This window comes from Equus przewalskii, chromosome 10 (genome assembly GCF_037783145.1).
Source record: "Equus przewalskii isolate Varuska chromosome 10, EquPr2, whole genome shotgun sequence".
NCBI lineage: Eukaryota > Metazoa > Chordata > Mammalia > Perissodactyla > Equidae > Equus > Equus przewalskii.
The window spans coordinates 40,161,259-40,189,200 of record NC_091840.1 but is presented as its reverse complement, the minus strand read 5'-3'; the positions used below and the strand labels follow the sequence as shown (position 1 = coordinate 40,189,200).

Genomic DNA, 27,942 nt, shown 5'->3' with positions numbered 1-27,942 from the left:
AGGGGTAGGAATGTTCTCAGAGTAAAAGGGCGTGGTCAGTTCACATACAGAAGGGGATAAGAGGAGGAGCATAAATGTTGAAGTCTGGTGCCTGGTAAGTTTAACAAGCAAGTGGGCTTTAAGTGGATAAAGCCTGAGAAAGTGAATTGTTTTCACCGGTTTTTGTCAGCCAAAAGGCATTGTGTGTGGTTTTTCCATTCATAACTGTTGAGAATTAAACTACCCTGTTAAATTCAGTGTGGGAGATGTTTCCCATAATGTTCTTTCAGATCAGTTTCCCGTGTCTTATTTTAAAATATTTCTGAAATGCCGCAGAAGTCATCCCAGAACAAACTTTAGAGGACAGTTCAGGGTAAAGGTCAAAGAAGTCACCTCTGTTTGGAGTGTGGAGAACTGACTTCCCTAGAAGGAAAGCCGGGGCCCGCTCTGGGCACCGGTGTTCCAGTGGGTCAGTTCCAGGCTCCAGTACCCGAGGCATTGATAGGCAAGCTGCCTGGACAGCCCAAAGCTATATAGTTAGCTTTGTCTGTGGCCTATCACTTCTCTTTTCACTTTTCTGGTTCTTCTCTCCTACCAGATTCTCATTCTTCCAATAACTTAATGTTTACTGATAATGAGGTAATTATGAAGATAATTTACTGTGTACCTACTATGTGCTAGGCACTGGGTGAGGCATTTTCAATATATTACTCTCATTTAATTGCACAGCTACTTGGTGTGCAGTGGGTGTAAATATTCCCATATTTACACAGGAGGGGAAGGCTTAGAGAACTTGCTGGTGGTATACGGTATAGCTGGATTCACACTCAAGACTGCCTGCTTCCAAAGCTCATGCTCTCAGCCCTCAGGTGTTTGTATGGAACTTGAAGCACAGCCAACTTGTAGAAGTGTCGGGGTGTTTGATTAAAGATACAGCCTCACTGTCTATGAGTAATGAACACTGTAAGCCGAGTAGTGAACCTCGGAGCATTCACTTGGTGTTCATGGAACGGGATCTACGCTGTCAGCCCTCCTCCAAGTAGCTTACGAGAAGATCCACACCTATCAAATCATTACTGCTCCCTATCAGCCCCGATTCCCAGAAGCTAGCATTTACGCCGACTCAGAGTGATTTAAAGTCTGTGAGGCACGTTAGGAAGTTTAGAAGTTATAGAACCAGAGCTGCCCTCTTAGACCTCCACGTGGAAAGACTTCATTGAAGTCAGCAGGCTTTCCATTACTAAGAAGACATAGGGTTAGGAAAATGTGGTCCTAGTAACTGAATCTTACTTCCAAGAAGTCTGCAGGCTTTCCTGGCATCTGGTATAAATGATCCTCTGGTAAAGGACAGGCATTCTGTCATGGTTAATAATGAATGAGAGTGAAAGGAAGTGACTTGGGTTATTGAGTTCCACAGGAGTAACTTTACTGGACAATGAATAAAACATTGTGATAGAAATTGCTCTTGCACCCTGCCTGATGCCTCCTGCAAGATGCAGAAAGGTATATGCCAGCAGGTGATTTGATTTCCTTCAACAAATGCCTTAGCATAACAAGTATAACTTCCCATAAACTTGCTGCAAATTAATAAAAATGCCAGGCTTGGGAATTGAGCTCATTAAATAAAAACAACTGCGTTGGTGAGAAGCAAAGTTGTTTTATTATTACTATTACAAATATAATTACAGATACACTGAGACCATTTTGATACATGACAAACATACATTTCCTCTGTGTGTATAGCACAGAAATAATACATAAATGTATTCTACACCTGAACAAATCCTTTATAAAACTTTAAAAGTTAATACATTAGCTTATTAAAATTTGAATACAGTACATGTTTATTATGGTCATGAGGCTCTGAGTTCCTTCTCATGGCCAACAAGATATTCAATTCCATGTCACCATTTTCCTTGTCTACAGAGACAGACAGTTTGTCACAGACTTTTAAAATATGACTGTATTGTATATAGCCATGTAATGTAGTGAGCCTACATTACAAAAAATATATATAAAAGTACATATAAAGAATATATAATTATACCTTGTCTATATCCATAAGTGACTTAAGGAAGGTATTACATTTGCTTTTAAGTGCCATTTACAAAATGGGCTCTTGAATGACATGTGAATTTGGAGATGAAAAATATGTTTTCCAGACTCAAAATGTTGATATCCTAATGTTGTTTATTAAAAAAATTGATTTCCAAGTGGGCATCCAAGTACATTAGATAAAGTTGGATTCAAGGGTAGTGCCATAAAATTGCTTATTTCCCATATCATTCTGAATTTAATGCTATAAAAAAAATGCAACTTGGATATTTTTTCTACATTGCCTATGATCCAAGTTATTAAAGTTTAAAACCACATGAAAGCCTTTATGAAGATCCTGAATTGTATTTCTCATTAAAAGAAAAAATGCCTTAGTGAGTCACGTCCCCAGACTTCTGTAGAAGAGAAAGCAGGAGGCCCTTGTCAGTCATTTTGAAAGGTAAAACTCAGCACTTAATGTGAATTTAGATGAGTTTAGGAGAGGATTTTTATGGGTTGTGTTCCTCTGAGCATCCAGAGGGCAGTGAGAACACAAGACTTCTGATCTTCTAAACAGAAATCATTATCAAATGGATTTATTAAAGAGCTATGCAGAACCAACTGCAGTCCTGTGTGTGGCTACAACTGGCTTCCATGGGAATTACAAATGGCTCTAGGTGAGGGCACTTTCAATTGATTCAGAGTAAAACAATATGAGGCTTGTAACAAATTACAAAAAAGTAAAATCAATGAGTAACTCTAACATGAAGAATCTCTGTTTGCATTCTTTATGTTACAGTTTGCTTGTAAAATTTATGTTATTTTTTTTAACTCTGTTTAAAAACTCCAGCATTTCATATAAAAGAGAAAAGAAAACACAGGCTCTTGGCAAAGACCCGTGAACACAGGAATGAAGAGAAGTGATGGAGGCTGCTTGTGCAGTAGCTTTCCATCAGAGATGGTGTTTTATCTTGAAGCCAGTGCATCTATTTTTAAAGCTCATTTAATTTCTTACACACTCATGATTTATTTGCATATTGACTTAAAAGCCAGCTTCATCATCCATGCCATCATCAATCAGACAGAAAAATCTATCAAGCACCCACAGGATGCACAGATCTGTCTTTGAAATAGCGTCATGGTGCTAAGACTAGAAGTACATTTTTTTAAAGAAGCTATAGTACATTGAAAAAGAAGTATTCTGATTTTTCTGGGAGGAAAAGTTGCTAAATACTGCAGCAAACTCCTGAGAGAAGCCACAAAATTACCTCTGAAGTTTTTTAAGCAACAACTCCCTGAAGTCTAGAATCTATGGGACCAGCAACGTACTAAAATTCCACAACTCTAACACGTGTGTATCTAGGACTCAGTGAAGACATTCCTCAGATTTTTATGTCTAAGTTAAATCTTAAAAGTACAAAATGAAAAAATCTAGAATGTGTTTCAAATCATCTTAAAGAGCAATCCTATGACAATAATAACTGCAGTTTCAAACACCAAGGTTTGAATATACAACATCACAATAGAATCCTCTCAAAACATGTGATCAAAAACTTTGGGCGAGAGTTTCTTTCATAAATTCTTCGAGGACAGCTACCACATTTTTGGCTTCGGGCATTTCTTCATGTTCCACTTTAACAATCTTCAAAAGGATGTCTCCACTACCACAGTTCTTTAGGAACATGTAACATTTAAACAAAGCATAATGATTCATTTCTGCCTGTCGGATAAATCTCTTCAAATTATTTGTGTCTTGTATGGCCTAGAAAAAGATTACCCAGTGAAATACACATTTAGTGAGAAAATAATGAAGCCTGAGAAATAACTCCTTTCTAGCTGAGAATTGAACACCTGTTGGTGAGAGGTTGGTTTTTAAATATTTCCACCATTTTTATTGTTAATGTGCTTTGCCTTTGCTAGAACAAAATCTCTTATATAAAGTAAAAATACTTAAAAAATCTCCTAAATAAGTGACAACACTCCTCCCCACCAGAATTTTGAACCTTAGGCACTGAACCACTTTTTTGTGCTTTCCAACTAAAATATGTCACCAATTATAAGGTTGATATCCCTGAGATAAAAGCAAGCATTCAACCCATTAATTAGAAATGCAATGATATGTATGCAGATGCCACTGAAAAATATAAAGTAAATGGCTTCTAAGGGTTCTGGTTTTGAGAATGTCCTATTTAAGCCATCACAGCTGCAAAGCAAATTTGTTACTCTGTCGCTGGTGCTAATTAAAATTCAGATAAAAATTGTAAGTGGCAGTTGGCACACAGTCAATTAATTACCTTTAGTTTAAAGTTCTCCAATACTTGTCGAAAAAGAAAAGGGTTACCCCCTTCAGCACCATTCAAAAACGCCTGCATCCAGGCCTCACAAAACCGGTTGCTTCCTGTAAAATATTTTAGAAAAATTAAATAGTAAAAATGAAATCCTACAAAGCACAAGACATTTATTTACTTATTTTCACTTTTTAAAATTGAGGTATAATTGACATATCATATTCAAGTGTACAACATAATGATTTGATATTCGTATACATGTGACATTTTTTCTTTATGAAAACACTTATAATGAATTATTTAAGACTTCTCCATAATGCTGTAAAAAAATAGTGTACTCGCCACCTCGCTAAGAAATACCAAAATCGCTGGAGCCCCCGTGTACCTCTTCCCAACTGCATCCTGCTCCTTTCTCATCAGAAAGGATTATCATTCCCATGTGCTTCTTTAAACTTTTGCCACATACTTTTTTATCTCTAAGCACTATATAGTATTATTCTGCATATGTTAAACTCCATGTATTTTTCTTTAATGGCTGTTTCGCTAAATAGTATGTTTGTGAGCTACATTAAGACATGTAGCTCTACTTCATTTACTTTCAGTGCTATATAGTATTCCATTATGTGACTGTAGCAACTTATCAATTTTCCTGTTGACAGACATTTAAGTTGCTTCCAATTCTTTGCTATTTCAAACAATGCTTTTATGAACATTTTTGTATTAGTCTCCTTATATACATATACAAGAGTTTCTCTATATACCTAGGAGTGGAATTGCTAGGGATGACATGATTTCCATGTTTCTAGAATTGCTATTGTTTTTGGTGAGTTTGGGATAAATATGTAAAACTTCACAAGGCAGGAAGGATAAGTTTGTATCATTTGCTCTCAGTCCAAAAACAGAGACTCGCAAGAGCCCTAGGAGGGCTGCTTCCGAGGTTGTGGCTCACCTGCATTGTAGAACTGAGGCTGGGGGCCACTGCAGTCGATGATCACAGACTTGTGCTGCTCCTCCGTCATGGCCATGCACAAAGATGTCATGGTACCTTCATGAATAAGGCCTTGAAGACTGGCCACGCTCAGAAATCTGCCACATACACAAGTCCTTTACTACAAACAGTTTTACAGGATGGGAGGGAGAAAGCAAATTTCTTGTACACTAGGGGAGTTTTAAAAATGTAAATATCAGACTTGCTGTGGAAAAGGTTCTCTCTTTGCAAAACTGTTCTTTACCTGTTAATGTCTCTCTTTGTTTTTTCATCAGATTCTTTAACCTCAACAGGAGTATAACTCAGAGCCTACGAAAGACAAATAAAGCCTAATTGATACATGTATTCCAGTTTTCATTATTGAGCAGCTACTCATGACTAAACGTCACCTTCCCCCAATAACCACCACACCAGATGATGCTTGAGGGGCATTGCCTAGGAGCTCTCCAGAGCCTTGTTCAGCTGCTGCTCACTAACAGTCTGAAACTTGGCTGCATCACCCTGGTCTCAGGGGACCATCCAGTCTCAGCTGCATCTACCCATCACATATTTAAATGAAAAATCCAGCCATTTACTCAAGTCTTCCCAATTTTCTGGATATTTCAGGGAATTTTTCATTTTTTACCTGGACATTTTTATATACTTAAAATCACATTGGATTTTGGTTTTCCTTCTCAAATTGTTTTGGAAATTATACCTCTCCCAGATCACTTCAGAAGTAATTATTTAGGTGACAGCCCCATGGCCGAGTGGTTAAGTTTGCACACTCTGCTTCGGTGGCCCAGGGTTTCACTGGTTCAGATCCTGGGCACAGACATGGCACCGCTCATCCAGCCATGCTGAGATGGTCTCCCACATGCCACAACTAGGAGGAACCACAACTAAAATACACAACTGTGTACTGGGGGGCTTTGGGGAGAAGAAGGAAAAATAAAATCTTAAAAAAAAAGTAATTATTTAAAAATGTTTTATCCCATTAGGAAGACTCAGCCAGTATTTGCAGTTCTATCTTAGTGATGTAACTTTCTAGATCTGAGTAAATAGAGTGTGGTTTATACAGATTGCAAGCATAGTTTGAATGAATATTCAGGGGGGAAAAAGTAATGTTCAGAGAAAATGAGTATGCCTTTAAATAATCCAAACTCTGCCAAAGTGATTAGCTATAGTAAAGAAATGCTTTGGTTTGGGCAATACTTACAGCATGCAGCAGAAAGGTAAGCTTCTCCTGAAAGAGAAGAACAACCCTTTGGATTGGGCATACAACATCCTCAAACCAGCTCCTCAGGTAGGACTTTATGTGGTTCTCCAGGCCCCTTTCCTAGATCAAGACAGAATGTCATCTGCTTTAACATAAGCCTTCACCTTAGTGGACTTAACATTTTCTTCACGATACTCTTAACAGTGAAAGAACTGGGGACAGACAGCTTTTTTAAGTTAACACTACCAACTCAAAAAAAGGAATTGTGATATCACTTTCCTGGGCTTGTTAGGCAGAGTGGGGCTTAATTCTGTACTGAATTTCTTAAAAACACTAAGAAATGCACTGTATGATATGAAGAGAGTGAATTAGTAGAGTTCCATGCTATTTCTCCACTGGGAGGAGTTGGGCATTTACATGTACATCTCCCCCCACTAAACTGTGCACACACTAGAGATACTCTCTTAATAATACTCATCTCCTGGCACCCAGTACAGTGTCGGAAACATCCTTGTATGAGCTTCTTAGGTGCCTGTTGAATGACTAAAGGAATGTCGACAGTTCCTTCACACTCATGATGTGAATAGAGAAGGATACAAGTTAACTCATCAAAGAACTCAAGCCCACTCCAGTTGTCAGACATGCTGCTGTGAGCACATCTGGCTTTCTAGGCTGTGCTGCTCTCTGGGGACCAGTGGAATGGCTCCAGTCTGGGAGAGCAGCTCACCCTAGACTCGTGTCCCTGGCTCACTCCTATGCTATCCTTTCCTCCCCTGCAGTGTCCTCTAAGTGCATGACAAGTAAAAGGAATTATTACCACATGTAATGGGTAGTAAATTTCCAAGAGTTATGACTTTAACAACTGCTACAAGCTGAATGCATAGTTTTTAAAAGGTATGGATAAATTAATCAATATGGATGTATCTAATTCATAAAAGATTAATGAAAAATGCAATGTTTCCAAAAATCTTTAGTGTTGAGTTCAAGGACAGTCATACCATTGCATAGCATGTCTCTGGTGCCAGAGGTTTCGTGGACCCTTAGTTCTAACCAGATTATAAATCTTATGTGCCTAGAAATCAGGACAAGAGCCTCCCCTTCCTCACTTGGCCTGTCATCATACACCACTGAACTCAATGGATTGAATTTTTCATGGATATAAAACATCGGAAGCAGTCTTGTGAAACTTACAGCACTTTTAGGACTGTGTTCTCTGCTTCCCTTCACAAGCACCTTTCTATGAGCCCAAAAGTAGCAAATTTTTAGAAGTGAGGTGCCTTTGTGTCACTTCTATGACTTGACAAGTATAGCAGCTACAGTATGTTAGGCATCTCAGTCTGAAAAACTATTAACTCCATCATCTTACCTCACCGTTCATGTTATTTTTCAGCCCTTGAATGTACTTGTCCAATTCAAGCCTGAAAGTATGTTCTTAAGGAAGCAATAAAGGATGAATCGAGACACAATTTTCTCTCAACAGGAAATATAAAATCTCCCAAATAACGCAAACTGTAAATTAAAACAAGTCAAGACAAACTGATTGTATGAAGGTATGAAATTCAAGTGCATACATAAGGGGCAGAAAAGCTTTTTGGAGGTTGGTAGTAATACTCCTCCACTTGCCTTCCCATGTTTTTCCTCCTGATCTCCTCAAAGACCAAAAAAGGATATAGCTCAAGTCCTTTTTCAGACCCTCCTAAAAAACAGACGACATACTCTGAAGGGCTGTTTTCAGAGTCCATTGTTGCTATTTCAGGAAGCAGTTTTTCTTGCTGGAAAAGGCAGTAATAACAACCGACCCGGTAACCTGGAATTCTAGAAAAGAAAGAAAAAGGTAAAATGTATTAGTTTGATAACTCATGCATCTAATTTTGTGGACTGCTTGGAACGCTTGTTGTCTTGGTCTGGCAATATTGATGGATTGCCAACTAGGTCAGAACTTCCCAGGCTTCTCCTTGGTTTACTTGTAATGGCAGAGGAAAATGAATATATACCATGATGGGCTTTAGCTAAAGGAGCACGTAACAAACATGGAATTTCTTTGAATTCTCTTGTCTGATGTGAAAAATTCATGCACATTTCACTCTCTTTCATAGTATATCCATGTTTACATAAATATAAACATGTCTCTTCTCTTCCCCAAAACTTCACAAATCATTGATGCTCCAGGCAGATGTGACATGTTTATCCTGTGGCCTTAACTTGGGGCTGTGGCCTCATACTCCTGAGGGGACTTGATGCCAACATCATGGTCTGAAGTGAGCTACAATCAGGAGAGTAATGGAAAGACGGCTGGAATTCAACTGGAGACACCCAAGTTTAAGTCAACTCCATTCATGTGACCAGCCTTGTGAACTGAACTTCTCTGAGTTTATTTCTTCATCTGAAAATGGAAGTAAGAGTATCTGCTCTTTTGCCCCTTTGTAAAGAGAATGGTATCAAAGTTTGTGAAAGCACTTTACAAACTGCAAAGTCTACAATTTTAGTTTTGGTAATTAACTCTTTTCTGCCAAGTACAATACTAAATAAGTACGCTTAGGAGGCAGTCTCTGCCATTCGCTCAATTCCAGTCCACAAATGTTTATGTGTGAGGCCCAGTGCCAGAGAACAAAGATGAACTCTGCAGGTCTAGTAGGAGCTGATCTTTTAGAGTTTCTCATCACTTCTCATATTTAGCTCAGAAATAAAAACTCAAAGACACAGCACATTTTACACTTACCTCAGCTCCACAGATGCAACATTACCCAGCCCTTCAAAGACCGCTCCCTTCGAAAGACGCTTAGCAATGAAACCGCGCAGCTCTGGCTCCACTTCAGAGGGTAGATTAGTATCCACCAAGGAGAGGCTTGACAATGAAAGACACACATTCCTTACCAGGGGGCTACTGCATTCACGTCCCATGAGTCAGACAGAATATTACTAAAACCCAAAGTCTAAGGACTTGAAAGAGCTTTCTATCTGACTCCTATTGGTGGGACTTCTAGGAACGTATGTCACCAAGTATGATCTACTTCATCAAACAATTTAGAATAGCCCTATCTTGCGGCCAGCCTGGTGGCTCAGTGGTTAAGTGCGCACGTTCCGCTTCGGGGCTCTGGGGTTCGCCGGTTCAGATCCTGGGTGCAGCCATGGCACCACTTGGCAAGCCATGCTGTGGTAGGCATCCCACATGTAAAGTAGAGGGAGATGGGCACGGATATTAGCTCAGGGCCAGTCTTCCTCAGTGAAAAGAGGAGGATTGGCAGCACTTAGCTCAGGGCTAATCTTCCTCAAAAAAAAAAAAAAAAGAATAAAAGAGTCCTATCTTTCCAGCTCATTCTCTCTAGTATTACAACTCCCCTGGGACTCCCAATCCACTGATCTTACCTCTTTTTCACAGTCCCTCAAGTTTCTCATCTCCTCACTTCTCTCCTCCTTACCCAGCTGAAATTCCACGGTCAGTGATTATAATCACACCCCTGCACATATTCTCACTCAACCACTTTGTTGTTTTCACCTCACCGTACGTTCTCAGCAAAACTTCAGCTCTGGTTAGTCCAGCTTTCTACCTACTCTGCAGCTGCACCTATGCAGTTGAATGTGGTTGGACAAAAACCCACGGCCACAGTGTCTAGTCTCCTTTTCAATTAATGCTCACGAGCTTTGAGTGGGCCCTTACTGCTGCCCCGCTAGCTCCACATTTCCTGGCTCACGCACTCTTCTCCTCTCCTAGATCTTTCATGCCTCCTCTTCTTTCCTCAATCCCCCAACTACCTACTACCCATGAGTAAACACACCAGCTTATCGATCATTTATGAGCTAAAAATAAAAACTGCAGTTTGGTTTAGATTAGAATATAAACAGAGACTATAATTTGAATATGCAGGAAGAAAAGGTCTTCTGTCATCAAATTTCCCAATAGAGAATACGAACCCAATACTTCCCAAGGGCTTTTGTTTTATATTATGGAGAATTTCAAACATACAAAAAGTAGAGAGACTAGTATAATGAACCCACATGTACCAACCACCCAGTCTTGACAATTATCAGCTTATGGCGCCAATCTTGTTTCATCTGTACCCCCATGCTGTCTGCACCCTCCCACCTCCCAGATTTATTTTGGAGCAAATCTCAGGTTTCATATCATTTCATCCATAAATTTATCACTAGGGATCTCTAAAAGATGGGGACTTGAAAACTATATATTAGGGGCTGGCCCCATGGCCAAGTAGTTAAGTTCGTGTGCTCTGCTTCAGTGGCCTGGGGTTCCGCTGGTTCGGATCCTGGGTGCGGACATGGCACTGCTCATCAAGCCGTGCTGAAGGGGCGTCCCACATAGCACAACCAGAGGCACTCACAATTAGAATATACAACTGTGTACTGGGGAGCTTTTGGGAGAATAAAAAAAAAAAAAGATTGGCAACAGTTGTTAGCTCAGGTGCCAACCTTTTCTTTTTTTAAAAAATATATATATTATGTATATGTATGCATACTAAATACTATTACGACACGTGAAAAATTTCTTAAATCATCCATTATCCAGTTAGTCCGTCAACACAGTATTTTTGTATTCTACCCTACTTTGCATCAAGTGTTAAGGTTCACTCATTCATTTATTTAATAAATATGTACTAAATGTCTACCCTGTGCCAGGTACCACTCAAAGTACTAGGTAAGGAGACACCAATGAACAAAAGAGGCAACAATCCCTGCTGTCCTGGAGTTTACATTCTGTTTGTAACACAGGAGCTATGAAAGGGCCTTCAAAGGGGAAGAAAAGGAGGATTTTAAATTTCTTGTTTTTTTGAGGAAGATTAGCCCTGAGCTAACATCGGTGCCCATCGTCCTCTATTTTATATGTGGGACGCCTGCCACAGCATGGCTTGATAAGTGGTGCGTAGGTCCCTGCCCAGGATCCAAACTGGCAAACCAGGCCGCTGAAGCAGAGGTCACAAATTTAGCTGCTTGGACACCAGGCCGGTCCCTTAAATTTCTTGATACCCAGATGATAGTGAATATTTACTTAAGTTCCAATCAAGAAACTCAGAATAATTGTCTCTAGCTGATCACCAGGGGCACTGTCATATTTGGATCTGCCCCAGCCTTGAATGAATGAACTCATGAGGAACTCAAATGAGGTTCCTAGGGCATATGTGTGTGTGATGGCTTGATGCAGCCAAAGCTGAGAGGGAACAGGGTACCCACTGACATCTACAGGCCAGAGATGCAAGGAAGATAAAAGCATATACATAGGTTATGGTGAAGCTGTTTTTACCTGAAATCCTCACCAGAGGGAGTTTCTGCACTTGTGCCACTTGGGCTTCCATCATCACTGTCCCCTCGCTGCTGTGCCAACCTGCATGCCACAAAAGCAATACAGTTATCGATTATGGGCCCGAACTCAAGCGCAATATGGGGGGGTGGGGGAGGGCGGCAAGCAGGATAGGGGCGAACCATCAACTAAAAATGTTGCAAGGTGGAAGTCCACGGATCCTCCATTGACTAGCACCATGACAGGGAAAACTCATAAAAGAGTGCTGACAAGAGCCCCTTCTCTCTCCAGGCCACCTAAGGGGTGGAGGAAAGGCTAAATTAAATCTCCAGAAGAGTCAAGGAAATTTCCTCTTAATAACAATACTTTACAGGGCCACGAGAGCCCCGGAAAAGTCGGCCAGGAGGGAGGAAAAAGAGGCCGCAAGGACAGAGGATAACTGGAAGGTGGACGTGGGGACGGGCCGGGGGAAATGGAGGAAAGTGGGGAGATAACGACCGGAAGGGCAGGGGATGGAAATTAACTTTATCGAGCATGCGAGGCACTGTGCTTAACAAAGGGCAGGGGCGACACGAAGGGGCTGAGAAGAGGACAGGGGCAGATGGAGCGCAGAGGCTTGGGAGGGCCGAGCACAAACGTCCAGGATGGGGGCCGGGAAGCACGGCGTGAGGCGAGGAGGGCCCATAGGGCCAGAGACCTTGGCTGGGAGGGCAGAAGACGGCGTTTGGGAGCGGCCAGGCTGCCGGGCAGGGATGGGATGCGGGGATGGGATGCGGGGCCGAGGCGCGGGGCCACAGGGGCGGCCGGGCGCTGCACCTGCTTCCGCGGTAGCTGTAGAGACAGTAGTGGCTGCTGGGCGGCGGCTCGAGTCTCCGCTCCTCGGCGGCGCCACCCTCCTCGCTGCTCTCTAGCTCCTTTTCATCCCCATCCAGCGATTCCTGCAAAGAGGGGAGCATCTCGGCAGCCTCGGAGTGGCCCTGTGTCCCCGCCAAAGCGCTCCCCCGCTGCCGTACAGTACTCGGTGGCCGGGCTCCTCCGGCACCCGGCCCTCTCACACCTGCGTTCCGCTGGTTTCCCCGGTTCCCAGGCGAGGAAGCTGACGTGGTAGGGCTTGTCTCCCCGCACGGGCTCGCGGGCGTAGAAAATTACCTTCACGGAAAGACTTAGGCCATTTCTCTCTTAGCTCCTTTTTCTCCTCCGTCTATGGTCTAAGACGTCAAGGAGACAGAATAAAGCTACTCTCCTACCTCTTTGCATGCACACGAACACACACCAGTTTGATAAAGAATTTAGGAATTTAAAATGAAATGCCTCCCCCAAAACGGTGAAAATGCGGGAGAATTTTTTTAAATTCTTGAAGAAGACCTTTCTAAACATAAAACACTTGTAAGTCTTACGCTGGAAGATGAATAAATATGACTAGCAAAAACTAAAAATTTCTGTGTGGCCCAAAGTCAAAACACAAATGACAAACTAGGAAAAATATTTGCAAGATGTATAATAGACAAAGGGCTGTCATTCATCAATAAACCACAACAACAAAAATAGGCAATGGGCAGTTCACAGAAGAAATAAAAATGAAGACTACATAAATAAAATGCTCAACTTCATATAAAATTGATGGTATATGGTACTACTTTTCACACAGCAAATTGGCAGAGATTTAAAAGTCTGATAATACCCTGTGCCAAGGTGTATAAGGAAGCAGTCATTCTCATAAACAGTTATAGAAATAAAATTAACCCACATGCTTTGGAAAGAAATCTGAAAATATCCATATTTTAAATGCACACACCCGTTGACCATTAATGCAACACCAGGACATCATCAATAGATACACTCACATAAGTAATGAAAATACATGAGCCCAAAGATATTCCTTGCAGCATGGTTTATAATGATGAAAAACTGAACACAATGTGAATGTTGGTCAACAGGGGACTGATTAAATAAGCTATGGTACATGCGGTGATAGGCAGAATAATGACTCTCCAAAAACGTCCACATCCTAATCTCTGAAACCTGAGAATGTGTTACTTCATGTAGCAAAAGGGACTTTGCAAATGTGATTAAATTAAGGATCTTGAAATGGGAAGATTACTTTGGATTATCTAAGTGGGCCGAAAGTAATCACAAGAGTCTTTATAACAGGGAGGCAGGAGATCAGAGAGAAGAAGGCAACTGTGATACCTAAACTGGGAGACTGGAATAATTTGGGACCACAAGTCAAGGAATTTGGGCAACCTCTAGAAGCCAGATAAGGCAAAAAACAGATTTTCCCCTACAGCCTTCAGAAAGAATGCAGCCCTGCCGGCCCATTTCAGACTTTTGACCCCCAGAACTGTAATATAATGTTTGTGTTGTTTTCAGCCACTAAATTTGTGGTAATTTGTTAGAGCGGCAATAGGAAACTAATACACATGTGTACCAGAACTATGCAGCTATTCAAAAGAATGAATTAGACTATGGACATTCGGAGAGACAATCAGTATTTAAGGTTTTGTCTTTAAAGAGCTGGCAACACAACTGAAGAGACAAGACATACATATAAGGAAGGGCAGACTGTGATTACTGCCAAATAGTAATAAGGACAATTACAGTGATCTTAGGAATCTCATTACTGGCTTCTTGACTATTTATGAACATAATCTGAAGACATTAGTCTTCACAAGTTGGTCTATCAAATGCCAACAGCAATAATACTATCAACATAGCATTTATAGTTTAATAGTTGCCATGCAGTAACCATGGACCAGGATATTTACCTATTTTATTTCATTTATCCTTGGACCAACTCTGTAACAGAGGGGTTTATCCTCATTTTATGGATGAGGAAACAGGCTCAGTCAATATAAGTGATCAAACTATGTCTATGTGACTCCCAAATCCATACTCTTAGCTTATTTTATACTGTGTTCTGCTGCTTGGGTCTTAGAAACAACCTTGAGAATACGAATCTAATAGCACGACATACAGGGGCCTTCATAATCTAGCCTCTCCCTCTCCCTCTGACTTCATTTCCTATCACCTTCCCCCTTGCTCACTCTGTCCCAGTCAGATTTCTCGGTGTTTCTCAAACACTTCCATTTTTTTGCAGTTTAAGTCTTTTAATTTGCTCTTCTCTCTGCCTGGAATGCCAGCAGATAGTTGCATGTCTTCCTCCTTCATATCGTTGGGGGTCTCTGCACAAGTGTCACCTCCTCAGAGACCTCTGATTGCCCCCTACAAAACACACCCCACACCCACCTCCACTGCTGTCCCATGGGTCTCTATCCCGGACACTCTTCCTGCTGCCATTACCCTACTTCAGACCAGTTTCTTCTCTCACCCAGATGACTGTCACATTCTCTACCACCTGCCTCTCTTGTAACCTCCACTGTTCACACTGGAGCCAAAATGATGTTTCTAAAACTCATATCTAACTCAGCTCCGTACTTATTAACACTGTGACCTTAGGTAAATTACTTCAACTCTCTTAAGCCTCTTTATCTTCATCTACATTAACAGGGTGTTAATAATGGCACCTACAGCACAGGCTTGTTCAGGCAAGTAAACGCAAAACTTACCACCATGCCTGGCACATGATAAGTGCTCCATGGATGTCTATTATTTTTTCCTTTTATTAGTTACTTACATTATTAGTTATTTCCATATGCCAAAGTCCAAGAGCAGCCAAACGAAGTTTAAGTGCCTTGCCCAAAGTCATGCAGGTAGGCAGTGGCACTGGCGGGAAGTGAAACGAAGCACTGGACCCTTAACCACCTCTACTCTTACTTACATTCTTCTCTAACGGTCCTCTTAAAACTCCTCTGTTGCTTCCCAGAGACTCCAGTACGAAGTCCAACTCAGACTACTTCTAAGGTCTCCTGAAGTCGCCTTTGCCAGCCTTCCTAGGATTCTCTCTTGCCACCAGCCCCTTACCTAGGAGCTCCAGCCCTACTACTACTAAGTTTTTCAGGGGCTCAGCCTCAAAGACTTGCACGTTTTGCTCCCTTAGTGAGAGCCCCTCTCCTGCACCTCGCTTGCTCCCACTGACCCTTCGGGAAGCCGTTCTCGACACCCCAATGACGGCCACGGCCCTGTAAGGGTTCCCCTTCTCTGACATTCCGCAGCACCTCTATTTCCCCCGTCGCCGCGCTGACCACACAGCGTTGTATACTCATCTGTCACTATCTGTGAGCTACAAGGCAGAGACTGCGACTTCTCTGATTTAGCAAGCCGTAGGCAAACGTCCAACACTTCCTACAAAAGCATTAATCCGGGAAATGAAATAAAATTAAAAACTGGGCGCTGCCTCAATTATCCTTTATTGTTGTGTTGTCTGCCCTTAACTACGCTGGCAATGTTTTCAGGATTTTTTTTTCTTCAATTGGCGAGCGTCTCGCTGTACCTAGGTCGCCGGCATCCTTGGAAACCAAACCCAGAAGGATCCGCAAGCACAGCCAGCGAAGCCGGTCCGGCTCGCGCGGACAACATGGCGGCCGGCCCTCAGCAGCCGCGAGTCTCCACCCACTCAGGGCGGAGGCCTGCGTCATGTGACTCTGCCCGGCCTGGCACCGCCTCCAGCCGCAGTGGCTGACGGGAGGCGGAGCAGCGAACGAGGGCGTCGGCCATTTTGTGCCTGTTTCCTGTGGGACGCGGCGGTGGCGGTTGGGTCTGAAGGGAGAGCGGTTTTGGCCTCGTTTTTCCTGTTCGTTTTCTCCTCCCTTTTACTTTGTCGGTAGAGCGCAGTCATGGGTCGCAAGAAGAAGAAGCAGCTGAAGCCGTGGTGCTGGTATCCTTTGTCAGCTGAAGTCGAGGCCAAGCGGGGGCGCCGGTTGGTGTTGACTGGGACGGGGAGGCCTGGCTTTGGCCTATGGCGGAGAGTGTCTGGGCTTTAGGCCTCGGCGTGGGTGGCTTGGTGGCTGGAGTCGGATTTGGGAAGGCTTCTCGGAAAATGGGGTCTTTACGGCGGGAGGCTCTGGCAGCTGTGGGTCGTGGGACTCCTTGGCTCAGGAGGAGCGTGCTTTGGCTCGAGCGTGGCCGGCTGGGAGCGGCCTGGACTCCTGCACCAAGGACAGTGTCCCCTAAGGAGCTCGGCCACGCTCCGTTGTTTTGGTGCCTGTTCAACAAAGGGACTTTCTTCGAGTATAATACGCTGACTGACTCTGGAGGATTGGGGAACAGCTTCCGGAGTCAGTCACCCACTTTTCCTGTTTTCTTGTGGAATCGGTGGTTTAGTAAAGGCTTAGGTTAGTCAACCCGGGTTTCGAGCTCCTTTTTTTTTTTTTTTTTTTTTTTGTGGTGGTTGGGGGAAGAACTATCTTCCGCGTCTCACCCGCTGTCGCCGTAACCTTCGAGAATCGTTCTCTTACGGGGTGGAGTTTCCTAGCTTTGTAAGACTCAAAAAAAAACACCACGTCTCTTATTACTTAATAAAGCGTGGCGTCCTTCTAATACTTTTTCCGGAAGCGTTAATACATTTGATGTGAAAATTGATTTTACTTAGCGTTTCGTACCTGAAGCCGTTTTGTTACAGAACTGCATTTGTTTATCATATTTGAAAAACGGTAACGAGTTTTGTGATCTGCTTTTAGTGAGATCTGACTAGTGAGAGAAGAATTCTGGTTTTTTCCCCCAGTGTAAGTTTGAATACATTCCTTGGCAGCATAAATTCATGCGGAATTGCCAACAACTTTATGGATTGTTCATATGAGATTGTGACATTTTTATTCACCGTGAACTTATTCTTAGATTCTGAATAATACTAAAAATAATTCTTAAATTCTAAGTATTAGATAAATTCTTAAATTAGGTAAATTCCAAGTATTAGGTAAACTCGATTATTTGTATCTTGTATCTAATGAATTCTGTCTTGACAGAAGCTTGGGGATTTTTTTTTTTTAACATCGAACCCTTCCATTCTTCAGTGTGCGTTTGTAAACGTTCACATTGGACAAAAGGGAAGTTAATTTCACATAAATCTTTTTAACGCGGGAATTTAACAAAACTGTATTGCTGATTACTGAGATGTGTTTGTTTAGAGGTGGTGAAGAGAGATTATGGGCTTCCAGGAAATTGAAAATACTAAAATTAAGTGGCAAGTTAATCCTTATTTGTATAATAAATACCAAAAGCGCACTTTCTGTGGAGTATCTTTTTGGTTTTAACTGTTCCCACGTTTTGTTGTTACCCGTATTCTTTCATCATAAGACCTTTTTTTATGGAGAGTGTCATTATTATGCTATTTTTGTACCTTAACAATGTTGATCAGGTATTGTAATAGAGATTTTGATGATGAGAAGATCCTTATACAGCACCAAAAAGCAAAGCATTTTAAATGCCATATATGTCATAAGAAATTGTACACGGGACCTGGTTTAGCTATTCATTGCATGCAGGTAAGGATTCTTCTTTTATGTTTAATTTTTGCCCCCTTGTAGTTTGAAAACAACATCAAAAAGAAATCTTGAATTTCTCTTTGACTGCTGTAGAGTCTTTTTGCTTATTGCAAAAGATCAGATAAGATGGCCAGTCAGCTTAATAAAAATTATTCTTTAGCCATGAAGAAGTTAAACAGTTGATTTTTTATGTTTAAAGAGAGTTTATATTGGTATTTATCTATATTGATAATAGCTTTCATCTTAGAGTGGTGACAATTAGGTTGAGGTCACAAAATATTTACTCAGGACTTGGGTTAGAGAACAAGAATCAGTGATTTAAGTTTTTTGGGCAGTCTGACCAATTCTGATCACGTAAGGATTGATACATAATTAGCTGCCATTACTCACTGCCTTCGAAGGATTTGTTATAGTCTGTGGCCTGGGGCTAGGCTTATTTCAGCAGTTTATTCCATGGACCTCTTTGGGAGCATTGTGTTTCATTTAATAATTTCTGGGTTTATTGAGTCCTTTCATTACTAGGTAGGGAGAACTTTGTAATTTATAGTTTTAAAGATCTCATAAGTACCTTTATGTCTCATTCAACATTGTTTCTTCTACTTTTGCCGATCCTAGAGCTGCCTGAATTTTTGCTTAATTGGACCCTAGAGAGATGTGAGATGAGCAAATCCCTACTCATTGGAGACTACTGTTGGTAGGAGGCAGGGAGGTAAATTGAAAAAAAACGTTGCTTCCCTAAGTTTAAAAATAAGTTTATATAGATCTTTGTCACTCCAATTATGTCAGTATAACAGCAATTTAATATGAATTCAAAAATATTTGAAAACCTACTACATGCTAACCCACAACTTTCCTCTTTGGCAGTCACTAATTACATGTGACTATTTAAAAGAAAATTAACTTAAAAATTAAAAATTTAGTTCCTCGATCACATTATAGCCACATTTCCAGTGCTCAGTAGCCACGTGTGGCTGGTGGATAACTACTGTATTGTATAGTACAGGTACAGAATATTACCATTTATCCCAAAGTTTCTATGAGACAGCACTGTGCTAGATAAGGTTTTAGGCACTGAGTATATAGCAGTGAGTAAAACAAAATCACCATTGTGGAGGGTAGATTTATATTGTGGAGGAAAATAACCTGTAAATATTTAGTTTGTCTTATGGTAAAAAGCGATAGAACGAAAACTAGGTAGGGGGCATGGGGAGGACCACAAGGTAGTTAGGAAAGGCCTGAATGAGAAGCTGACATTTGAGCAGAGATCTGAAAGGAAGTGAGGGAGGGCTTCTAGGGAGCAACAAATGAAAGGCCCTCACGTCAGGATCCTGCTATGTTGAAGGAAAGGGCAGCACTGTGTTACTTTATATAGGGGGGCTTGCAGGCTATTGTAGGCCATTTTAATTCTGAATAAAATGTGAGGTTTGGATAAAGATATAACATGCTCAGTTATACTTTTTTAATGGATCATTTTGGCTTCAAGGTTGAGAATAGACAGCAGGGTTCAATGAGACCACTTAGGAGATTGGAATATTCTGGGCAAGAGATGATGGTGACAGAGACCAGAATTTGCTGATGAATTAGATGTGGAGTATGAGAGAAAGTGAGGAGTTAGGATTATCCGAAGGTTTTGGTCTGAGCAGTGTGAAAAATGAGCTCCCATATGCTGAGATGTGGAAACCTGCAGGAAGGATAGGCTTAGGGATGAGGATATCAAGATCATTTTATATTAATTTGGAGTGTGGGTTAGTTTTGAGAACGTCTGTTGGATATCCAGATGGAGATGTCATAAGGAGTTGGATCTATAAATCTGTAGTTCAGAGAGGTTGGAGCTGGAGATAGAAATTTGGAAGGATACAGTATAAGGATGGCTATTTTAAGCTATGAGACTAGTTGTTCTTTCTTCCAAGGGAGTAGAATATAGATAGAAAAGAAGTTCAAGGGCTCTGCCTTGGGCTGCTCCCAGCATTTAGAGGTCAGAAGATTAAAAGAAATCACTAAAGGAAATTGAAAAGATGGGAAAGCCAAGAGAGTAGTGCAGTGGAAGCCAAGTGAAGTGTTCAAGGAGTGAGTTATTTAACTAAGTCAAATGCTGGTGATAGGTCAAATAAGAATACTGATATTGGATTAATCAAAGTGTGGAGGTCATTGGTCACTTGCCAAGAGTGATTTCCTAGAATGAGGAGGATGAAAGCCTGGTTGGAGTGCTTTCAAGGAGAAAGTAGAAGTACTCTTTCAAGGGGTTGTACTATAGAGAAGAGCAGAGAAATGGAGTGGAAGCTGGAAGGAGATTAGGTGACAGACTCTTAGTAACATCTTTAGTTGACTCAGTGCTTATATTTGTGTAGTCTTACTGTAATTTCACAGCAACCTGGGAGATAGGTATGGCAGTTAAATCAGACACATCCTCTAATTTTAAAGATGATAAATCTAGGACATTAGTAATTTAGAAGGTTCATCAGTGTTTGCTTCTGTCTTTTCAACCAAGACCATACCAACTTCTATTAGGCAAGATTCTAAGAAATCTAATTCTGGCTGTACCAGAATGTTGGGGGGATTTTAAGTAAATGATGTTATTTTTCTTCTCTTTCCAATACCTTTTAATTGATATATTTATTCTTGCCCTTACCACTTAGAAATGTAGTGAAGACTAGTTAATGTGAATGTAATTGTATTTCATTAAAGAACGTCTGAGTTAACTTTATCTGCATTTATCAAGAATAGTAACATACTCCAAAAAACTTAGGAAACAGGGTGATTAAGTGACTTGTTGAATAGCGTAAGGAACAGCTGTTGAAGATTAATCAGAAATTAAGATAGATTAACAATGACCTGCAAATCAAATTTCTGAATTTGGTTTGCAGGTCATTGTTTAAAATCTTTGTGATACATCTCTAAGAAGAAAGCACGTAGCTTTCTTTAATTACATTTCTATTCTTAAAAGAATGTGTCTTGGGAGAAAAGAAAAATTGAGTATTACTTGGATAAATATATCTAAGTCATTACTTCAATCAGTGGTTCTCATGCTTGTGCAGTCATCAGAACCACCTGGAGGGCTTGTTAAAACACAGATTGCTGGCCCCACCTAAGAATTTCTGATTGAGTAGGGCTCAGGTGGGGCCTGAGAATTTTCATTTCTCATAAGCTTCCAGGTGATGCTAATAGTCTTAGGCAAAATACTTTGACATCCTTTAGCCTAAGTAAATGCCTTCTGCTGAAGAAACCAAGACTGGCAAGAGTTTTGCCATACTGGCAGAAGTTACCCATGTTTGAGGGTTAGAAACATTTGATCTGGCAAAAACCATACAGTGAAAAGAAAGTCCTACATTCCCAATGTTTTACAATAATGCCTCTTAAGAACTTACTTTTGTCTTTGTGACCTACCATACATGTTCAGAGATAGATGGTGACAGGATCACTACTGTGTCATTAAGTGCTTCGAGTAACTTAGTAGTTATGGGTAATGCTAATTTTAAATGTCACTTGTAGTTTGTAAACTACAGGCTTGTCTCAAAGTCCATTTTTGGAAAATTTATTCTAATTCTTAAGACTGTTTCATAAGCTTAATTCATAATTGAAACTTCTGAATTGAGTAGGACTGTTAGTTCATTGCTGATAATTCAATCAAGATTATATGGTAAACTTGAAATAATGTTTATTGAGCCTTTAGTATGTGTTAGACATCCTGCTAAGTGCTTTTTACATACACTATTTTACTTAATCCTAAAAACAACCGTATAATTTAGGTACTCCTGTTTGGGTGGAGGAAAATGAGGCATAGAGAGGTCAAACGTTTCACCCAATCTCACATAACTAATAAGCAGCAAAACTGGGAATTCAATCCAGATAGTCTCATTATAGAACCAATCATTCTCAACCATTTTACTAAGTGGTCTCTGAGTAATTTGAAATTCCTCTTTAAAAAACTTCTATGAGACGCTTTTGTCTATCTGATAGAAGTTTTGTTTTGTTTTTTTTACGTTAGGTGCATAAAGAGACAATAGATGCTGTACCAAATGCAATACCTGGGAGAACAGACATAGAATTGGAAATATATGGTATGGAAGGTATTCCAGAAAAAGACATGGATGAAAGAAGACGACTTCTTGAACAGAAAACACAAGGTACATAGTAAGATGTATGCTTTCTGTCTTCATACGGCTTCACGGGTGAGAGTATTACTAGTATTTTCAAGTATAAATTTAATGGTTGATGTTAGATTTATTCAGAATTCCAATTTTGAGGTATTTTTTTGAACGTCTTATGTTTTAAAGTTGTATATTTGATTTGTATATATGTAATACCATCTGGATCGTTCCAAACCTTTTATTACATTTTTATTCATAATTGAATTCCAAGTGGAATTAATATATATTGAGGCCTTCGAAAATGAAGGCAGCTTGTTTTGATTTATATAAGCATTAATTGAAATTTTTTTTTTTTTAAGTACTGTTATTTGATTTGGAATTTGAAGCCACATACTATCTGGGTGATAGAAGCTGTTATTTATTAACTGTGAAGTTTTTTGGTTTGAACGCATTACAGAGGGATATCCGTCAGACATCTGTGTCATAGTTTACCTTTTGGGTTGGAATAGAAAGCTGTTTTTTAAAGTAAAACTGGACTTAGGATAATTGTTTTTACTTGTCATAGACTAGGGGAAGGATGTCAACCTTCTTAATATAGATTGAAAAACGCATTTGAAGAGTGAAGAACAGTATTGACAGATTTTTGGGAAGAAAAATATCAGCTCATTGCACTGAAATAAGTTTTTTAAATGTTGAATGTCTTAAACTTGCTTTGTTTTTCTTTTTTTACTCTATGGGAAAAATTAATTAAAACTTTTTTAGCAGAGAGTCAAAAAAAGAAACAACAAGATGATTCTGATGAATATGATGATGATGACTCTGCAGCTTCAACTTCATTTCAGCCGCAGCCTGTTCAACCTCAACAGGGTTATATCCCCCCAATGGCACAGCCAGGACTACCACCAGTTCCGGGAGCACCGGGAATGCCTCCAGGTAGCACATAAGGTTTCTTAAAATTTAGTATTTTTAGGACTTTATTGGCACAGTGTAGAAGTATTAAATTCTTTCTCCTAACCCTCTAATATTAATTTGTGATTTTTTTGGGTTGAAATTCTTGTTTATAGGCATACCTCCATTAATGCCAGGTGTTCCTCCTCTGATGCCAGGAATGCCACCAGTTATGCCAGGCATGCCACCTGGGTAAGAAAACACTTTTAATTGGCTTGTGGGCTTGTGCCTAGTAATGATCTTTTCAACTTGGGTGTTATTTGAATTAAATGGTACTTTGCATTTCTTTGTTTCTAAAAGGTATGGGCTCTATAAATATTAAATTTGTCTAATAAAGGCGTCTACCAATAAATTTAAGGAATATAAACTTGCCTCTGAAGAGAATAGATTTTCGGGTTTTAGGATGTTCGTAGGCAGCCATCTGCTTCAATTGCATCTGATGTAATTAAAGTAGTTGGTTGTAGATTTGAATTTCTGAGATTCAGAACTGTCCATGACACTTTGTAGTTGTGACAAGAAGCAAACTCTGTAAATGGTTTATTTGTCAAATCATCAAGAACTAAAATGAATACGAGGTGCTCGTGCCCATCACTTTTACTTAAATATTGTTGGATGTGAGAGGTATACAGTACACTTTCCCACTGTATTTTGAAAATCACAGTTAGATTTTGATTTTGTCATACATTTTCACAGATTGCATCATCAGAGAAAATACACCCAGTCATTTTGCGGTGAAAACATGTAAGCATCTCATTCATAATGTAATTCAGGAGGTATAATCATAATGTCATTTTTTTGTGTGTTTAATGGTATCTATTCAGTTGACTTCAGAAATTTTCTAACCTTCCTCACTGAAACTTCTAAAATTTACCAGGTGATTGACACAGATCTCTTAAAGGAGGGAAATAAAACATTTGTGAGGAAATAGTAATAGACCCATATAAATCATTTTTTGAATGTGCAGCTATTTTCCCCAAACTGCCAAATGTAATGGGACTTAGTAAAAAAAGGGTTGGTATTTAAGAAAGAATATATTTTCTTTTGCCAAATTACATGCTTTGTTATTGTGGAAGGTAATTGAATTCTCTTCTAATGAAATGTATGTAGGGAAATTAATCCTCTGATAAAAGTCCTAAATCAAGAATTGACAAACTTGTGATTTTTAAAGTGAATTGGACACTGATATTTGAAGGTGAGCTCTTTTAGGGGAAGGAAAATAAATATGGGTAGTTTTTAAGTCATGGTTTACTGTTAAGTAGCTATTCTAAATAAAAATTGGGCAATCTGAGTTTACTCTTAACTATTTTTAATTTTGGTGGTACTTTTCCCATGCCCCTCTAAAAGGAAATCTTACTCTACAGTGTACATTCAGTATTTTCCTTTTGAAAAATCTGATGACTCTAAAATAGAGATGTCTTTTATTTATATTCTGTATAGATATTTTCTGAGTGAGGCAAAAGGTGATTTTGCTTTCCACTTATATGTATTTTAGATGGGGTCTCCTGTATATAGTAAGGAGATATTTGATATTTGTTCTCAGTAACTTTAAATGTATTAAAATGTTCTGTCAACAAAGACTGAAATTTTTCCCCCTTTTACTGGTAAACCCAAGAGGTTGTTGGTTTTTAGAGGATTGATTTTGATAGGATTGTTGTGTTCTGTGGTTTTTTCAGCTTGATTGATTTCAATGTTAGGGGTCAAATTCAAGTCTTTTATCTATTGTTTCAGGCTTTAGCCACAGTATTTTCTAATGGTTTATACTGTTAATTAACTTCAGTTGTTTCTTGAAATTTGCTTTCTAATAGAATGATGCCAATGGGTGGAATGATGCCACCTGGACCAGGAATACCACCTCTGATGCCTGGTATGCCACCAGGTATGAAATGTTGGACAGTTTCCTTTTTAATATGACCAGCATGCTTTATTGTTAAGTCTTTCAGACAATAGATTTGTGGGCATTGTTGCAATGTAGTTTTAAAATTTCCATAAGTTGATGACGACTTTTTAAAATTACTGTGAGGGGTCAGCCCAGTGGCACAGTGGTTAAGTGCACACATTCTGCTTCAGGAGCCCGGAGTTCGCCAGTTTGGATCCTAGGTGCGGACCTACACACTGCTTGTCAAGCCATGCTGTGGCAAGCGTCCCACATATAAAGTAGAGGAAGATGGGCATGGATGTTAGCTCAGGGCCAGTCTCCCTTGGCAAAAAGAGGAGGATTGGTGGCAGATGTTCGCTCAGGGCTAATCTTCCTCCAAAAAAAAAAAATTACTGTGAGAAGTGTTATGATGGACCCTTTTTGTGAGTTTTGAAATACATTGTCAAAATAAATAGTAGGCTTCAAAGCAGCCAAAATTAGTGGTCTATGCATTGAAGCTCACATACTTAAGAGTGATTGTATTTGTTAGGAATATTTTAGACGAGCAGTGGAGACTATTTTAGCAAGTAATAGAGAAATCCAACGAACTGTATTAAACAGTGTAGACATTTATCTCACTCAAGAAAAAGAAAAGTGGTAGATTCAGTGGCTCTGTGATATCAAGAACTCATGCTTTTTAGATTTTCCCCTTTGGTAACTTTAGCTTTCTCCCTCAGACATGTCACTCAGTGGTTGCAAGATGACTCAGGCACAAAGGGGTGTCAGCAGCAATGTGCTCTCCTTTTTCTTTTACTGGGGAGAAAAATAACTTTCCCAGAAGCTCCTTACATATTGCCAGAAATAGGTGTAATGGAGCCTTTAGCTGAAAGGGAGCCTGGAAAATGAACTACGATCATGTGCTGCATAGTGATGTTTTAGTCAACGACGGATACTAAAAGATTTAGTACCATATAGCCTAGGTGTGTAGTAGGCTATCCCTTCTAGGTTTGTCTAAGTACTGTGGAGAAGGAAGAAATTTTTCTCTACCCTTCTAGGTTCTTCTGGCTGGTCTAAGAACTAAGTTGACGTAAGACAAATTAACAGGAGAAAAAGAAAAGTTTAATAACGTATACATGGGAGAAACCCAGGAAAACTGAATAATTCAATAAAATGGCCGAAACCCTCACTTTAAATAGCATCCTCAGCTGAACACAAAAGATAGTGTTGGGGGGGGAGGCAGTCAGGGCCTTTGAAGGACAGAAAGGCAATTCACAGGTCGGCAAAAAGGAGCAAACATTTGGAAAACAAGTGTTTGGCCATATGGAAACAGAAGAACACAGGGAAGCACAACTAACAGGCTTTTCTAGGTTCCTCCCTGTTTACCACCTAGTTCATGTTATGCTGAGGTGATAGGTTGCTTCCCAAGACAGGTTTTTTAAATCTATATTCTTTTAGGCTGTTGAGGGGGAGGTAACAAAAACTTTGAGTCTTTTGTTTCTTAAAAATGATCAGCCTAAAATAATCATGTTAGAGATGACACACTTTGGGGTGGCAGATTTTATTCCCCTTCAGTATGGTCTATGATGTTCCCACAACAAATTTCTCGGAATGTGTCCTTGTCATTGAGTGAGGCATGACTCTATATTGACTTTTTAGCCTATAATGTAGGGAAATGGATTTGTTTAGCCAAGTAGTGTGCCTCTAATAAGAGTCCTTCATGAACTGCCTTGCTTTTTATGCTTAATAATCCTAACAAGTTTGGTTTGCAGTCCATAGCAGATTTAGAAGTACTCAAGTGACAGTTGATGTAAGAAGGCACAGGAAAAATAAAGCAGAAGCAAAATTTGAATCATTGCCAGAGCAGCCATTAATTTTAGGCAACAGCTCCACATACATTATGCTCTGAGATAGTTTAGGCATTTAAAGGAATATAGAATAATAATAACTGATGTTCATTTGATAATGTGAAGTTGGTAAAAGTTTTACGTTATGTTGAGGAAGTTTAAAGAATGCACTAATGCATTTTAGGAAAATTTATTTAAAGTGTCTAAGGAATAACATAGTTTTCTGGGAGAATTTTTATGGGTATATGACTTAGCAAAGTTTTCACTGTAATTTGCATTAGAGTTCAGAGAACATCTGTTAGATGATTGAGATAATTCTCTTATATGTTTCAAAGTTTGCTGAATCAGTAATATCAATAATTACTGCTTTGCCCATATGCAAGGTCTCTAGTGGTATCTTTCATTTGCCAAAATTCGGGAGGTACACAGAGACATGGAAAGTTTGAGGCAATATTGTTCAAGGGCAAGTGCCTGATTTCTTTGGACTTCATTAGTTCAGCAATCAATAGTAACTTTGTAGTACAGAAGCATTTTTAATATGGTATGTTTTAACCACAAAGTTTTGGGAAAATATTTTTTCTGAACTAAATGTTTGGACAACTGGGTCCCCCCCAACATTTCTTCCCTACAGGTATGCCCCCTCCTGTTCCACGTCCTGGAATTCCTCCAATGACTCAAGCACAGGCTGTTTCAGCACCAGGTATTCTTAATAGACCACCTGCACCAACAGCAACAGTTCCTGCTCCGCAGCCTCCAGTTACTAAGCCTCTTTTCCCCAGTGCTGGACAGGTAAGGTGAAGTTTCTGAAAAGGAGTGTACTTATATGTAAAGGTAAAATGCAGTTGTTAGGGAAATCTTTGAAATTGTTGTAGTCAGTTTTTTTTTTAAAAGAAAAATCTTTTTAATATATTAAATATACAATGAGGTGGCCTGTTTTCTTCCATGTTTTATTGATTTCCTCATAAAAGATTGGCTGGAGCCCAGAGATAGTGTAGTATGATATTTTTTTCATAGCTGTGGTTATTTTTAGCTTTAGTTAGAAATGGAAGTTTAATTTTTGGTACTTAGACATGGTAATGTTTAGAGATC

At 39.8% G+C, this 27,942-nt stretch overlaps 2 protein-coding genes across 55 annotated transcripts in view; one reads left to right on the top strand and one right to left on the bottom strand.

The window, feature by feature from the left end:
- Positions 1-1,616: 1,616 nt before the first annotated feature.
- Positions 1,617-16,253, bottom strand: C10H17orf75 (chromosome 10 C17orf75 homolog). 5 transcript variants are annotated; one of them, XM_070562569.1, is made up of 11 exons: positions 15,373-16,253; positions 12,555-12,676; positions 11,742-11,822; positions 9,207-9,332; positions 8,159-8,302; positions 7,854-7,911; positions 6,488-6,607; positions 5,534-5,598; positions 5,251-5,387; positions 4,308-4,411; positions 1,617-3,775 (listed from the first exon to the last, which is right to left on the bottom strand). In XM_070562569.1, exons 1-11 carry the CDS (start codon positions 15,442-15,444, stop codon positions 3,560-3,562), a joined length of 1,245 nt encoding a protein of 414 aa, XP_070418670.1. In that variant the 5' UTR covers positions 15,445-16,253; the 3' UTR covers positions 1,617-3,559. The 5 variants fall into 5 exon arrangements, with proteins under 5 accessions (XP_070418670.1, XP_070418672.1, XP_070418674.1 ...); XM_070562571.1 differs by having other exon boundaries at positions 12,555-12,946; positions 16,129-16,253; XM_070562573.1 differs by having other exon boundaries at positions 6,488-6,514; positions 12,555-12,946; positions 16,129-16,249.
- A 120-nt stretch (positions 16,254-16,373) lies between these two features.
- ZNF207 (zinc finger protein 207) overlaps positions 16,374-27,942 on the top strand; it is a 59,189-nt gene continuing 47,620 nt past the window's right edge. For 19 of the 50 annotated variants that reach the window (XR_011523504.1, XR_011523503.1, XR_011523523.1 and 16 more), the window contains exons 1-8: positions 16,374-16,512; positions 17,992-18,118; positions 22,104-22,242; positions 22,972-23,139; positions 23,271-23,346; positions 23,848-23,895; positions 24,960-25,030; positions 27,485-27,642. Coding sequence is in view for 11 of the 50 variants with exons in the window: in XM_008521468.2 (XP_008519690.1) it covers positions 16,472-16,512; positions 17,992-18,118; positions 22,104-22,242; positions 22,972-23,139; positions 23,271-23,346; positions 23,848-23,895; positions 24,960-25,030; positions 27,485-27,642 (828 nt within the window). In the remaining 39 variants the exon portion in view is untranslated. Of the gene's footprint in view, positions 16,513-17,991; positions 18,119-22,103; positions 22,243-22,968; positions 23,140-23,270; positions 23,347-23,847; positions 23,896-24,959; positions 25,031-27,484; positions 27,643-27,942 lie in introns of all 50 variants that reach the window. The other 31 variants (XR_011523494.1, XR_011523518.1, XR_011523517.1 and 28 more) reach the window with 3 other exon arrangements.

What these genes read in the sequence shown, in the direction of transcription:
- C10H17orf75 (XM_070562569.1), bottom strand. Translation starts at nt 15,444, where the DNA reads ATGACTTTGGGCAAGGCACTTAAACTTCGTTTGGCTGCTCTTGGACTT. An exon ending in TCTGAAAAAGGACTTGAGCT is followed by an intron (nt 7,912 to 8,158) that starts ATATCCTTTTTT and finishes TTAAGAACATAC; the next exon opens with TTTCAGGCTTGAATTGGACA. An exon ending in TGGAGAACTTTAAACTAAAG is followed by an intron (nt 3,776 to 4,307) that starts GTAATTAATTGA and finishes ATCTTTTTCTAG; the next exon opens with GCCATACAAGACACAAATAA.